The 14,132-nt window shown below is 40.7% G+C and overlaps 1 protein-coding gene across 1 annotated transcript in view; it reads right to left on the bottom strand.

The window, feature by feature from the left end:
• Nucleotides 1–14,132, bottom strand: part of XYLT1 (xylosyltransferase 1) — a 221,702-nt gene that overhangs the window by 84,831 nt on the left and 122,739 nt on the right. Inside the window, exon 3 of the mRNA XM_075285507.1 lies at nucleotides 496–668. Coding sequence (XP_075141608.1) covers nucleotides 496–668 — 173 coding nt within the window. The remainder of the gene's footprint in view (nucleotides 1–495; nucleotides 669–14,132) is intronic.

The raw sequence follows: 14,132 nt of genomic DNA, 5'->3' as shown, positions 1-14,132 counted from the left end.
TTAAAGGGGTGATCCAATAATATGCAGAATTCTTTGACAACTAAATTCTCCCATTCATTAAATTCACACAGTGCAAGCTAAAGCAAAACATCAGCTTTCCAATGAGAGGCAGACAATAATGGTGAAAAGAAGCGTCCTGCTCCAATTCTGGACAGATTCCACCAGAACCACTTGCTGAAGTGAATGGGAAATCTTTTTCATGGTGGCGCTGTGTCCTCACTGTAGCTTAAGGCATGTTGAGGAGAAACAAAGGAGAGTCAGTATTGCGTCATTCTCCATTATATTCTATGGGGAGTTAGAGGACCAGCTGTACTGAGAGCTACATAAGTAAGATGATAAAGAATGGGTGGACACAACTCCGGAGATTGATTTTCCCTTAGGACAGTTTCCATGTTAACATTATGTATGTGTTTATAGCCAGCACTTTTAACAAATACTCATTAGGAAACTGATTCGGCTTGTGATGAGTGACAAAGACAAGCTTTAGATTCTTACCTTGTCACAATGGATATAGTAGTAATGGTCCTTGTGATAAATTGCCTTGAACATCCGCTGGAGTTGTCGAGAGGCTCTTCCGTGAACAACCAAGACAAAGGCTATCCTCACTGGATTGGCAGCCATATACTCCATTGAGTCCTCGTCCCACTGGACGTTGTTGTTGGCCTTCCCTGAGTGACAGAAACAAAGACAAACATGAAGTCCCTGCAAATTCCATCCACACCTTGCAGAAAAATACACGAAGCAGACGCACTACGATTTCCAAAACTGTCACAGTTTTGAAAATCGGTGTATGCCAATTATATCTATGGAAATGCCGGCGGTTTCCCTATGGATATAATGACTGATAAATAATGACTGATTTCCTTTAAGAAACGCTCCAGCCAATATTGAAGTATCCTACTTATGCCAATGCTTTATCACGGAGTGCTAGCTCATGGATTCAATGGTTCACTGACAGTAAAGTTCCCCTTTAAAGAAATCACAACGTATTCTTACACATTGGATAAAGTTGAGTTACTACTGAATTAAGCAGCACCTGGTATAACCGGTGACAGTGACACTTTCATACATAAGTTATTGGTATCTTTCACATCTCCAAATGTAAAACACCTGCAAGTCACAGAATAGCTCAGCTTTTCTTACAATCAGAATAACCGTGTTATTCTTTACAGCTTTAATATGTATGCCTGAGAAGATGTGATGGAAAATGGAAATGACAGGCCCCCATCATTTCTATCATTCTCATTGTCCTTGATTAAAATGTTCGGCGCCGGTGGTGGCAATGAGGATCTTCTACGATGAGATGGTAAATTATGGGAACACTTGCAATGCATCTGTAAATACTAAACACGAATATCATGAAGCGATAATTTTCCTAAGATTGACACAAAGCGATGAAACTGAACTGTGGGAGGCGCATGAGCTCAATCACAAAACCAAAAGGGTAGAGTATCGATAGGACGAGTCCCCAGAAGGTGAACACACAATGAATCACTGGGTGTTGAGCTGCAGCCGGAGCCTTGGAGGGATAGATATTGATTATTCCTTTCACTCTCCTGTCTCTAGAAGCCTAAAGCTTGGTGTATGTTTAACCTCATCACCATCACTCAGTGGAAGCGAAGACGATACAGGCCAAGTTCTTAAAAAGCCATGCTTGATAGGAGCTGATGTGTATATATAGTATTGGGTAAGGCGTGGAAAAATGCTGCAATGTAAGAATGCTTTTAGAAATAGAAGAATTAGTAATAGTTTATTTCTGTCAATTAACAGAATGAAGTGAATGAAGAAAAGAGAAATCTAAATCCGGTCAATATTTGGTGTGACCGCCCTTTGCGTTCCACTAGAATATAGTTAAACTTGCGGACAGTTTTTGAAGGAACTCAGCAGGGAGGTTTTTACAAACATCTTGGAAATCTCTTCATGTTATCCCAGACAGACGGAAGGATGTTGAGATCGGGGCTATATCTGTGAGAGCCATATCATCACTTTCAGGACTCGTCACACCACATATTGATGGGATTGAGATTTCTCTTCTGTTTGTTCCCTTAATTTGGTTAATTAACAAAAAAAAACCTATTAACACTTCTAGTTCTGAAAGCATTCTTATACTGCAGATTTTTTTTTCGACAACTCTCTAAAATTTTTCCACATCACTGTATATTGCATACAAGAACTGGATAATACAGAAATTACTAATAAAAGGGTTATTTGTATCTCAAACATTATGGCATACTCATAGAATACTCCTTACGTGGTTTATAAATTCTGGCCCCTATCCATCTAGAAAAAAGGGCACCCGACACCTTATCCAACTTATTGCACTGACTTGCGGCCACCTCCTTATTTACAGTGACCACAGGACGGGTGTTGTTGGACCTCACCTCAGTTCTCGAGACAGGTACAAGTACCGGAAGATATCGGTGGAATGGCACAACACATTGTTCTAAGATGATAGAAGGGGTGGTAACAACTTTTAAAGTTATTGCTTATTAATAGTGTAGGAGATAAGTTTATGTTCAGTAGCGATCCGATAGCTGACTGCTAGGACTCTCCATGATCTCAAGAATGGGAGTCTGGTTCCTCTTTGTCTTGATGAAGAAGCAATCCAAACATGTCCCCTGCAGCTCCCTACATTCTCTATGGGAGTGCCAGCCCCTATTCATAACCAACCCCTATGACCATGAAGTTGAAGTTTTGAAGGGGATAACTTCAGGAGCGGTGACAGGTCCTCATTAATATTTATGGTAATATAATGATAATTCTAAAGGTATCAGATATTCCAAAGGGTTCACCATCTTTTATCCTATCTATACCTCATGTCTCCAATATCACAATCATCCAAAATGTTATCTTTAGGGTCAGTTCACACGTGAAAACCGCCTAGCTTATTTGTGCGAGGTAAAAAACCTCGGGGAGTTTTTTTGACGCTGTTTATTGCATTCCACGCGGTTTTTGACGAGGTTTTTGACGCGGTTTTCGCTAGCGGTTTTCGCTAGTTTTTTTTTTTCCTATATGTGCTATAGAAACTGCAGGCGAAAACCGCGCGGTTTTTTGCAAAAAACCGCGCTGTTTTGTGTGCAAAAAACCGCGCGTTTTTTTACCGCGCGGTTTTCGCCTCCCATTCACTTCTATGCAATTCTTCAGGCGTTTTCCGCCTGAAGAAAGGTCATGTCGCTTCTTCAGGCGGAAAACGCTAGGAGGAAAAAAAAAGCTAGTGGTCTACATAGACCACCATGTTAAAGGAGAGGTTTTTGAAGCGAATTCCGCTGTCAAAAACCTCCCCTTTGCCCACGTGTGAACTAGCCCTTAGTGCATTGATGGGTTTCATGTCCTGTGGTCTGGGGTCCCATCTCTTTCTATATATCAAGCTAGACTTGCTGGAGGACATGTCATTCACATGGACTCTCCATGCTACCGGTTCTGTTTATGGTCCTCCTGACCTTTCTGCATCACTTGCTTAGTATTGATATTGTGAAAGATAATTTGCACTGTGTCACATCCCAGAGTGTCACCTCCTTGTGTGAGCAAGACACTTATCAACAGCAAAGAAGACAGTCTTCTGCAATGCAGTTACTTTGTGAAATGGAGGACTGAATCGTAATGTCTTCATCAGGGAAATAAATGAGATTGTGTGGTTACTGGGTCCGAGATCCTGCCATGTGCGATTTACAGCGAGACCTGGACTGTCAACACTACAAAGTGTTAGTGCAATAAATACAGCGTGAGATTTTTAATGAATAGAATAGAAATGACTTAATATTTAAAGAGGTTTCACAGGATTCAATGAAAATAGCACCACTTATATCGACAAGGACAGTCTGGTTTTGTACCTCAAGCCCATTCAATTAATATTAATCTCCTTTATAATGGAATCAGGTGGGCGGTGGGATAATAACAAGTTCTTGGACCCCAACGCAAAATTCTATACTGTAATGTATTATTTATAGTATTGGTCTCCTATATCGGGAATAGAAAGCTTATAGGCCCCCCATCAGGCTTATGGGCCTGAATGCTATCGCACCCATTTGCACTCCTCATGTTACCCCCCCCCCCCATCCCCCCCCCCCCCCCCCCATATTAAGCCTTGACAGTCCGGGATCATGAAAGTGGAAGCCACACTTATAGTGCATCTGTTCATTCGCGATTATAGTGGGTATCTATGAGATCCATATTTCTTATTAGGACATTTTAAGGCACCAATCGCGTCAGTCTCTGCCTCCAATAGGGGCTTACATTCTAATTTCCCTATCTGGATCAATTTAATAGAAAACCATTGAAACTTTCAGTATATTTTTGAAATGTGGGAAAAAACTGCAGTCCCCACAAAAACAAAGGGAAGCATGCAAACAACCTGCAGATATTGGTCTGGGTCAGACTTAAAGGGGTATTCCCACGTCGCATACTCACCAGTCTTCACTGCTGTAAAATCTTATTTCTTCCTGGTTTCTTGCATCATTTGGTGGGTGGGGTTTCACATGCAACCTGCCGTTTAGCTCCGCCCCCAAATTCACGTGTAGCTCTGCCCACCCATATTGGACTATGAAGTACAGGCAGCAGCAACTCCATTCTGTGTTACATACAGAGACTGCCTGTCTCTGCCATAATGAACACAGCTGAATTAGCTAGCCTGATAACTGGGAGAACAGAAGAAATGAAAGCAGCTGCTCTCCTCTATCTGCTAACAGGAAGCTAGGTCAGATGGTATAGACACAGGAATAGCTAGATACACAGGCTTGCTCCCGTGCACTTAGCCCCTCCTTCCTCCCCCCTGAGAGCAGGCAGATACATCACTTGACTTATGACCAGATAAGTCAAGGGATGTGTAAAAAAAAAATGAATAAAGTAAGATAGTGGACAAACAAAGCAGTTTTGCTGAAGCAGTGTATTTAGGAAAAGTCTTACATCCACATTAACAAGCAATATAGATAGGATCCTTGTGATGGGACAACCCCTTTAAGCCCATGACCCCAGCACTGCAATACAACAGTGCCAACCACGGATAAATTGATAAATGATAAGGGGCAACAAGGTGGCTCAGTGGTTAGCACTGCAGCCTTGTAGCGCTGGAGTCCTGGGTTTCAATCCTACCAGGAACAACATCTGCAAGGAGTTTTTATGTTCTCCCAGTGGATTTCCTCCCATACATACTGATAGGGGGAAAATGTACATTGTGAGCCCTATATGGGGCTCACTATCTACATTAAAAAAAAATAGATATATGATAAATCAGGCATGCCAAACACATATTGGTCTCTTTTAAAGACTAGTGTACAGAACACCAGTCTTAATAATCCTACCCTCAGATGTTATGCAGTGTATTGGTAGTCACCAGAGGAGTAACTGGGTTGGTTGCTAGGCAATATCTTTGAATACAGAAGGAACAGCACCAGGCTGCAGATGATGATATGCTACATATAAAGTCACCCATTCATGCTAATAGTATTCATAATGATGACGCTTCTATTCTTATACAGTATAATTGTAATACTGCATAGACTTTCCACTGCATACTGAAGTCATCTGCAGTAAAATTATACAGCAGCTCCTCAATGACTTTAGTTTTATGTCAATGTGTGGATATAAGAGCACCATGCGGGATAATGGGATGGACATCTCAGGTATTACTTTAAGCGTACTGCTCTTTCGACCACTTTTTACTGACCTTTATCTGTGAAATAATGGTACTATTCCGTTATCGGGCCAGCAGCAGCGCATTTCAGCACCAGCTTTCGGGACAGCAGTTCAGTTCAGCAGCGGGAATTACAATGACATCCGAGGACTGCTGGCCCGATGCTTGTGCCCAGTAGCCAGTACATCAATGACCCCCCCTCCATCTCCTCCTCCTTCCAGTGCTGCCCCCCAGCTCTCCTTACATCTACCCCGTACCCTCTCCCCGCCACATGACTAAGCCGATGCTGGCCCGATGATAGAGGCCGTGCTTGTGTGTAGTAGGCAGTACATCGATCGATGCCCTCATCCTCCTCTTCCTTCCAGTGCTGCCCCCCAGCTCTTCTTACATCTGCCCCGTACCCTCTCCCTGTAATAGGCCTCACCGTAAATCTTGAGCAATGAATGCTACTAGATAGCCGCCGGACGCTGCAGAAAGTTTGTCCCTCCGGCTCGCTGTAGCTCACCGTTCCTATAGTCGGCGTGTTTCTTGTCAGGGCCTGGATTGAGCCCCGGTGTCTTTCCTTTCGGTCTCGGTACTAGCGCTGAGGTGAGGCCTAGTCGTGTGGCGGGGAGAGGGTACGGGGAAGATGTAAGGAGAGCTGGGGGGCAGCACTGGCAGGAGGAGAAGGATGGGGGAGGGGGGTCATCGATGTACTGGTTACTGGGCACAAGCATCGGGCCAGCAGTCCTCGGATGTCATTGTAATTCCCGCTGCTGAACTGCTGTCCCGAAAGCTGCTGCTGAACTGCGCTGCTGCTGGCCCGATAACGGAATAGTACCGAAATAATTTCAAGACAGCATCCAAGTTTCCAAATGACCTGCTGCTGAACTGAAGGAATATAGCTGAAGTACAGCACGTATTACTCAGTTGGGTGACTACACTGCATGATGAAGGAAACTTTGCCAGACTGTACTATATTGATGCGGTATGTACTGATGGACAACCTGCCAGTCAGAAAGAACATGGGGCGTACACATGATATGTGAATCCATCTAAAACGGATCCCACTGCTTCAACAAACAGAAGGATTTAGAAAATTAACCCATTTTCCACCAGTCCATGTTTCTTAAGGTGGTTCTAAGATAATACAGTTATTTAAGGTGGACTGGTCATCTACGACAAGTGTCAGAATTTTGTAGGGTTCTCTATTACCACTGTTCTCTCCAAAATATTTCATTCTTTGTGGGTTTCAGTATAGGAGGAGTTAGAAGTCATGTATCTTAGGAATTTTGGGAAAACGTGCTACTTAGTTTTCCTACTTGAAAAGAAGGAAAACTGTGCCTTTAGCCTCACCTATTAGAAGGTATCTCCCTGTAGTGAAGCACTGATTTATAGTTGATATTATACCTTCCAATAGGTGGCGCTAGAGGCTCAGTTTTGCAAAACTAATTTAACTTATTGGGGTAATTTATTAAAAGGAGTCTGCCACCAGAACGCAGCATATCAACCCTCTCCCAATGCTAGATAAGTTAGGATCTCTTGAATCAAAAGGTGAAGAAAACCTCTTGTGAATCTGTGCTCTGTTTCGGAGCGATCACTGTTTTTGTTTATATGCAATTGAGCTCCTTGGGAGAAATAACCACATTCCCACTTTACTCTTTGGAGCAACAGCAATGCCCTCACTGCTTCAAAGATGATACCGCATATTGATAAAAACAACAATATCTCGGCCATGAAGGCAATAATTTACAACGGCAAAACACTATTTGAATCAAGTGACCCTAACCTAGCTATCTCTGGGGCTTGGCTGGTATGCTAGGTCCTAGTGACAGACTCCCTCTAAGACTGGTGTTTAGTATGCCAGTCTTAATCCATTCCCCCGTTGGCATTTATTGCATCAAAATTATTAAGAGGCTCCAGTCTCATAATAATTCTGGCTCACCTTGAGAGGTCCTGTAAGTCAGAAATGAATTTTATACCAGTCAAGGACTGACATAGATTTTTGGTTAAGGATTAAGCAAATAAGGCCTCATTGGTGAAGAAGAGGAATGAGCTCTAGCACCACCTTTTGGAAGGCAGTTCCCTATGGATTAATGTATGGTTTTCAAAACAAACCTAACAGCATAATCTGGAAATAACAGATGAATGGGTCTTAAGGCAATTACACAGTTCCTATAGGAGATTTCACTGCCGAGGAAACCAGAGCTGTGGAGTCCAGTTGGCCAAACCACCGACTCTGACTCTTAGATTTTCCCACAGCCCACTCTCGCTCCTGCTCCTTCCTAAATGACGGACAGCCATGGTCAGTCAGAAGCAGTAAAGATCCTCTAATTCATTACAAAGTTAGTGACTGGATTGTGGCCAGGTCTGTTATTCCCTGCCTCTGGAAGTCTACATTCCCCCTTACTTTAGTAGACTGGTTACAGGGGATTCTGCACATTCGCCAGATGGAAGACCCCCCCCCCCCCCCCCAGGAGCCGCTTTCTGGCTCCTGTAGTGTCTCAGCACACTCAGATCTCTCTTCCTAGCTCTATCTCTGTACCTTTCACATTGGACTGTATTATTCATATGCCATGGTATATATCGTCCTGCTGCATCAGGATCCTTTCCCCCATCCTTCACCCACTGTTCCCAGTTGCTGTTAATTTGACTGCCCCCCCCTTTTTTTTTTGCTGTTTATATTCTTGTATTTTGGCTATTGTTTTTGGAAAATTCGTAATAAAACTTGAAGATGTAAAAACCCCCATTAATGACTGAATTCCTATGAAAGTAAATATGCAACAAACTATCTAATTAATAACACAGTATTGCTAATTGTATAACGTGATGAAAAATAACAAATTCGTTTATTTTGAAGTTGGGGTCACTAACTTTTTCCAACTCTACCCAAAGTTGGCTCTGTCTCTGATTCCACAGACCTGGAGGAAACCAAAGCCTCCATTACTGTCCAACATCAGCTCTACTGAAATCTTGTGTATGAGCCATGTGATCACTAGACTGGACATACACATACAACCTGTATCTTTAGTGCAGAAGAGATTGACATCAGACATTGATGGAAACAGCACAATAAAGGTGTAAGCATGGGACTGGGTTTATGGAGAATAGCCTGAGCACTTGCCCTACTTGGGATCACCCACTGAAAATTTAGAAGTTCATCAGCATAGTGGATTAAAGTTTGTTTTCTCCGTAAATATACCTTACTGGAAATGCGTTTCAAAAAACTACCTGACACCATTATTACACTAGTTTAATGGTGAGAAAGGCAATGGCAGAATCCCTCAGAGATCTAACAATACTGTATCTACTGAGCTTAGTGAAGACAACATGGCATGTACACACCTAATGTATTCATCAACATGTCAGATCTGAGTCAAGTTGGTTTTGACTTTCTGAAGCAGATCTGTGATCAATGTCAGCAATTTGTAAAGATTAATGTGATGGGAGCAATTTGTAAAGACTTGTATGAAGATTACAATTGTTGGTATCCAATATAAATCCAATGTGAGGATCAACAAAGGTAACCTTATTGATCTGAAGATACCGCTATGAAGTAAAGAGTAGGATACGTTCAAAACAATTACAGAAGAATTTCATGGGAGGAATAAGAAAAAGCTTTATTGAGCAGATCAGCAATCACATGGTGAATCCTCGCAGAGTGCTTCTCAAGTGCTCACGTCTTACCGATGCTCAAGCTTCCGAGCGCCATTAGATAATAATTTTATTCTCCTTTAATGATACAGTGAAACCTCTTTGAGATGATCACCAAAAATCACACTGAAAGGTGGTCTTCTAGAGGGGAGGGGATCCCAAAGAAGATGGCCAGTATGCATACTATATGGCAAATCTGAAAATCTGACATAGGAAATCTGATCAGGATAAGAAAGTGGTCTGCTTAAAGGGGTAAGCTTTAAGAGAGCTAATAGACCCTTCCTTTCCTAGTTGATGTACCAGTCCGCTGTTACCTCTTCTATAAGCTACACCACACATTTGCCTGCTCTCAAATTCTTCTGGAATAAAGCAGTAATATTTGCATCAAAAAATTCCATGTTCATTCTTTACCCTAACAGATGCTACCAGAACCCAGTTTATCAATCCAGTCCCACAGACAGGTAGGATCGCTGCCTCCATTGCTTACATATTGCTATTTTTGTTAATATACAAACAGGCTCTTTGGAGCAATGAGGGTGTTGTTATTGCTCCAAAGAGGTAAGAGGCAACACCCTCATTGCTCCAATAGCTAGTTTACATATTAACAGAAGGGTAAAGTGATTTGGCACATGATCCTAACCTATCCATCTGTCTTGATAAACTGGATTCTGCCGACAGGCCGCCTTTAAGTCACGTGTAGAAACCATATATATAGCTGCACCAATGCTTAGCTGTGCAAACTTGGTCTTGGCTAGGCAAAAAAACTATGATTTTCTTATCTTATAAAACTCCTTTAAAAATAATATTTTGTGTATTATTACATTATATAACATGCAGGTACATGTTGGGTTTTAAGCTCTACTTTTCCTTCTGGTTATATAATATGGTTGTTGAGAGTTGATGACAAGATAACTAGGTTACATATGTCACATCTTGAAACACAAGGCACATTCAGCTTTTGCTTTAACAAGAAGTGTGAAGAATATCTCAAGCATGCTTATTCTTAATTATGTCAAACACTACCGCAAAACAAAAGCTGTAAAACAAAAAAATTCTGACAGTATCATGTCTGACTAGTCTCTGAATGACAATGTTAACTTTGTGCAATAAGACATAGGTAAATACATGCTAGAGTTAAAACCAACAATGAATTACAGGTGGCCCCACGTAATTGCCAGACTGAACGTGTTCCTCGGGGAATACTATACTATTACCCATTGTAAGAGAACAAGAACAGTGTAGTATAATAAGTATTGGTTGTTTTTTTTTCAATAGACGGGAATCTAAAAAGATATTGCTTGCTCCTAAAATAAAGAATTTTTTATTCCACCCTCACCACATTCAGAAACGTGAATAAGGGTGCGCAGGAGGCAGGGCCATCGGCCGTATCAGATAAATCATCATTTACACCAGTAGTCAATGCTTGAAATCTACATCAGCTATGAACTAGTGTACATGTCGGTGCAGGCGCATCGTGTCTGGCAGAGGCGGCGTAGGCACATCCTCCACCAGCGTTGAAACCACTGGACTTGTGTTATCAGTGCTTGGGTTTCAAAGGATCTCATTTTCTCATCATTGATTTCAATAGATGTCCTCTAAGGCATTGGCAGCCATAACTATCACATTAGCGCCCAGTGATAATCTGGCCCCAGCAGCACCGGAAATCTGAAATTGGATTGCCCAAACTACATTAAAAAAAGCAAAAAAGTAAAAACAAAAAACAAACACAGTACAAAAGAAAACAATCATGAAGTTTGGACTTAATATAGATATAGTTAATATAGACTTAAAGGGAATGTGTAGCCAGAAAATTAATTATAGTTTAAATCACATTTTTACGTTAAACATATTTTTAAAGAATTTTTGGTAATGTTAATTTTTTTTCCATGTTATTATCTATGTTAAAAAAAAAATATCTTAAAAGTCTTGTCCTTGCAATTCAATCTTTTGCTACTAAGCATAAAATAGCCTGTCATTTCTGTTTACTGGAGATGGACCATGGGCAATAGACACAATGGTCTGGAGTAGACCTTATTGACTTCTAGACATGCTCTGTGAGCTGTGCAAAGTTCATTGTGCAGAGACAGGAGTAAATAAACTGTAAAATCACCTATTGGCGGATTCCCTGTCTTATCATATACATGATAGTTGTCATTATCAGTGAGCTGATAAGTGAGGTGCTGCTTTAAAGAATTTTACTACATAAGAGAACCCTCTGAATATTATTTGGCTTAGTGGCTAGAGTCAAAACTGCAGAATTTCTTAGGATTTTTTTTTTGTAAATATAGATAACAATTTTTTTTTTTAAATCACCAAAATATCTTTAAAAATGAGTAATAATAACATAAAACTTGATAAAAATAGGTAATTTTCCGGAGACACATTGCTTTTAAATTGTTGCCATAAATGTTATAGCAAATATAACTAATAAAGAAATGACAAGTAATGAATATTAATAAATGAATGTATACACAATAATATAAAATGTACATGCATGTAAACTGTAATCCAAAATTTGACAGTCTTAGTGCTGTAACCACGTGAACTGCTCTTCCTCTCTCTATCACAGCAGGAAGTGACAGCATGGTCCTAAGCTCTAATCAGATCACAAAATACAGTTGCCTAGAACCAAATGCTACGTACATCCCATAAATACCTGTGTTGTGTTTTTACCAATAAGTGAGAAAAGAGCATATTAAAAGCACCATTGGATCAGGAACTATTCGGTGTGTTTTAATGCACCCAACAGTCTATATCGACTCTAATATCTGTAAAGAGGGTTGTCTGGTAATAGATCATTTAGAGAATCCACAAAGCCCTTTTAGCCCATCACCTTCTTGTGTAAGAAACAGAAAAAGGTCTTCTCAGACAGAGGCAAGACTTTAAGCAAATATCAGCTAGTTGTTAAATTCCATGTTAAAATAACAATGTGTATAAATCTAGACATGCTAGAATAATCTGAAAGCAAGATGACTAGTTTTCAGTGGAGAAGAGTGTATCAATAGGATAATGGAGCACTTGTATAAATGACAGTGTTTAAAGGGATCGCTTTAACCCCACTGTGTAAAATTACCCTGAGATGTAAGGAGACATGGATTCATTTGTCATCTATAGGGTAAATGTTTTGTCTTACATTCTGCTAGTGTAGGCCAATACCTGATGTCTGCTACTTGAGTTTTTCTACCTACATTAAACATTTTACAATATTATTTGCTTAATTCACCCAAAATAACTCTCCTCCTTAAAATGAATCCCTCTGCTCAGTGTTTAAGGCTAGGGCTACTTCTTTAATTTTCTCGGCCAAAATTGATGAGTCTGACCTATATGACCTAAGGATGGGTCATCAATATCAGAATGGTGAGGGTCCAACATCCATCATCCCCATTGATTAGTGACTGATACACAGAGAATGGGACAGGAAGCAGATAGCGCTATTCTCTGTGTAGAGGCTGAAATGAGTCACTGCTGTTTAGCTCTCATTGAATTGACTCAACTGATTTGCAATACGCTCATCTGGCCACTAGACAGACACCAGTGCTGTCTGCTTCCTGCTACATTCTCTGTGTGTCAGCTGGTGAGAATAGTTGATTCATGAAGATGTCTATAATCAGACCCCACCAATCTGATCTTTAGGATAGGTCATCAATAGTTTTAGCCTGGAAAACCCCTTTAATTTGACATGGTCAAGGACTAGTCTAAAATTACTGGAGAGAGAAATTGCATAAGAGGCTGCTAGTTGTTCAGGTTGCAGGTTAGGCTTTGGCATCCATTGGTTGTCCTAGTACCAGGATTGCTAAACCTTCCCTGTAGTTTCCTTAACCTTCAGGTGGGAGCAGAGCCAATATGCTTCATATGTGGACCTATTACCTGGTTGACTAACAAAATTTTTACATCTGAATAAGGGGACATGCCTAGTCTTCAATAAAACATTTTCCATACTTCTCTCTCTTTCCTCCATTTCAACTGGAAATGTATGAAAAAATTAACAGCTGGGTGTTCCCAGTTAGTGGTGTCTCCCTATATAGTCTGACACTGTCCAACCAGTGCTTATAGTAAGACTCTGTATGGACTCTGCAGACAACTGTCAATTTCTATGTGTCCCTGGAAGAATTACGATTCAATGTAAAGAAAAAATACTTTAACAGTGGAAAACATTTTGACATTCCATGAAGCTAGCTAATGCAATAATAAGTGATAAACAACCATCTGAAAAACGCAACAAGAAATACCCACATGCAACAACTCTACCGACTATCACAATGTTAACGTTCCGTCCGCCCAACATTACAGACATTTCAGTTTCAAGGTAAAAGTAAAGTTCTAACAGAAGAAAATCTATTCCAGGGCAATTGTGTCAAATATTTCCCTTCATTATCACTTCCTGATCTACACAGTGCTGTAAAGTTGTTGAGTGCGCCATATTAAGAACCACATTTAGCAAAACGTTTCTCTTTATTTAGCAGCAGATTAATGGCAGGAAACACTGATCTGCATTTGCCTAATACATCGACTTGCAAATGTTTTGCTTGGTGGAAATGAAAACAATGAGTTGGCAAGGATAATATGTGAACATCTAAAATAAAAGAGGAGCGTTATACATGTCAGGGCGCTTACATTATGTAAGAGCATGGGATTTATAGTTGTGTCCTTCCCTACCTATCTTCTTGGCTGGACATATCCAAATATATATGTGTCACAAGTTACACCATAACAAAAGGAAAATGACACCGAGCGATACTATAGTGTAGATCCATTGGGAAATGACAGTGAACAAATGAAGAATTGTAAATATGACCAGTAGGCCTCTCCCCTTTGGTTGTTGTGAATGGGGTCACAACAACAACAAAATTGTATGTGGGTCGAGCAAAGG

Source organism: Leptodactylus fuscus, chromosome 8 (genome assembly GCF_031893055.1).
Source record: "Leptodactylus fuscus isolate aLepFus1 chromosome 8, aLepFus1.hap2, whole genome shotgun sequence".
NCBI lineage: Eukaryota > Metazoa > Chordata > Amphibia > Anura > Leptodactylidae > Leptodactylus > Leptodactylus fuscus.
This window is presented reverse-complemented; position numbering and strand designations above follow the sequence as displayed.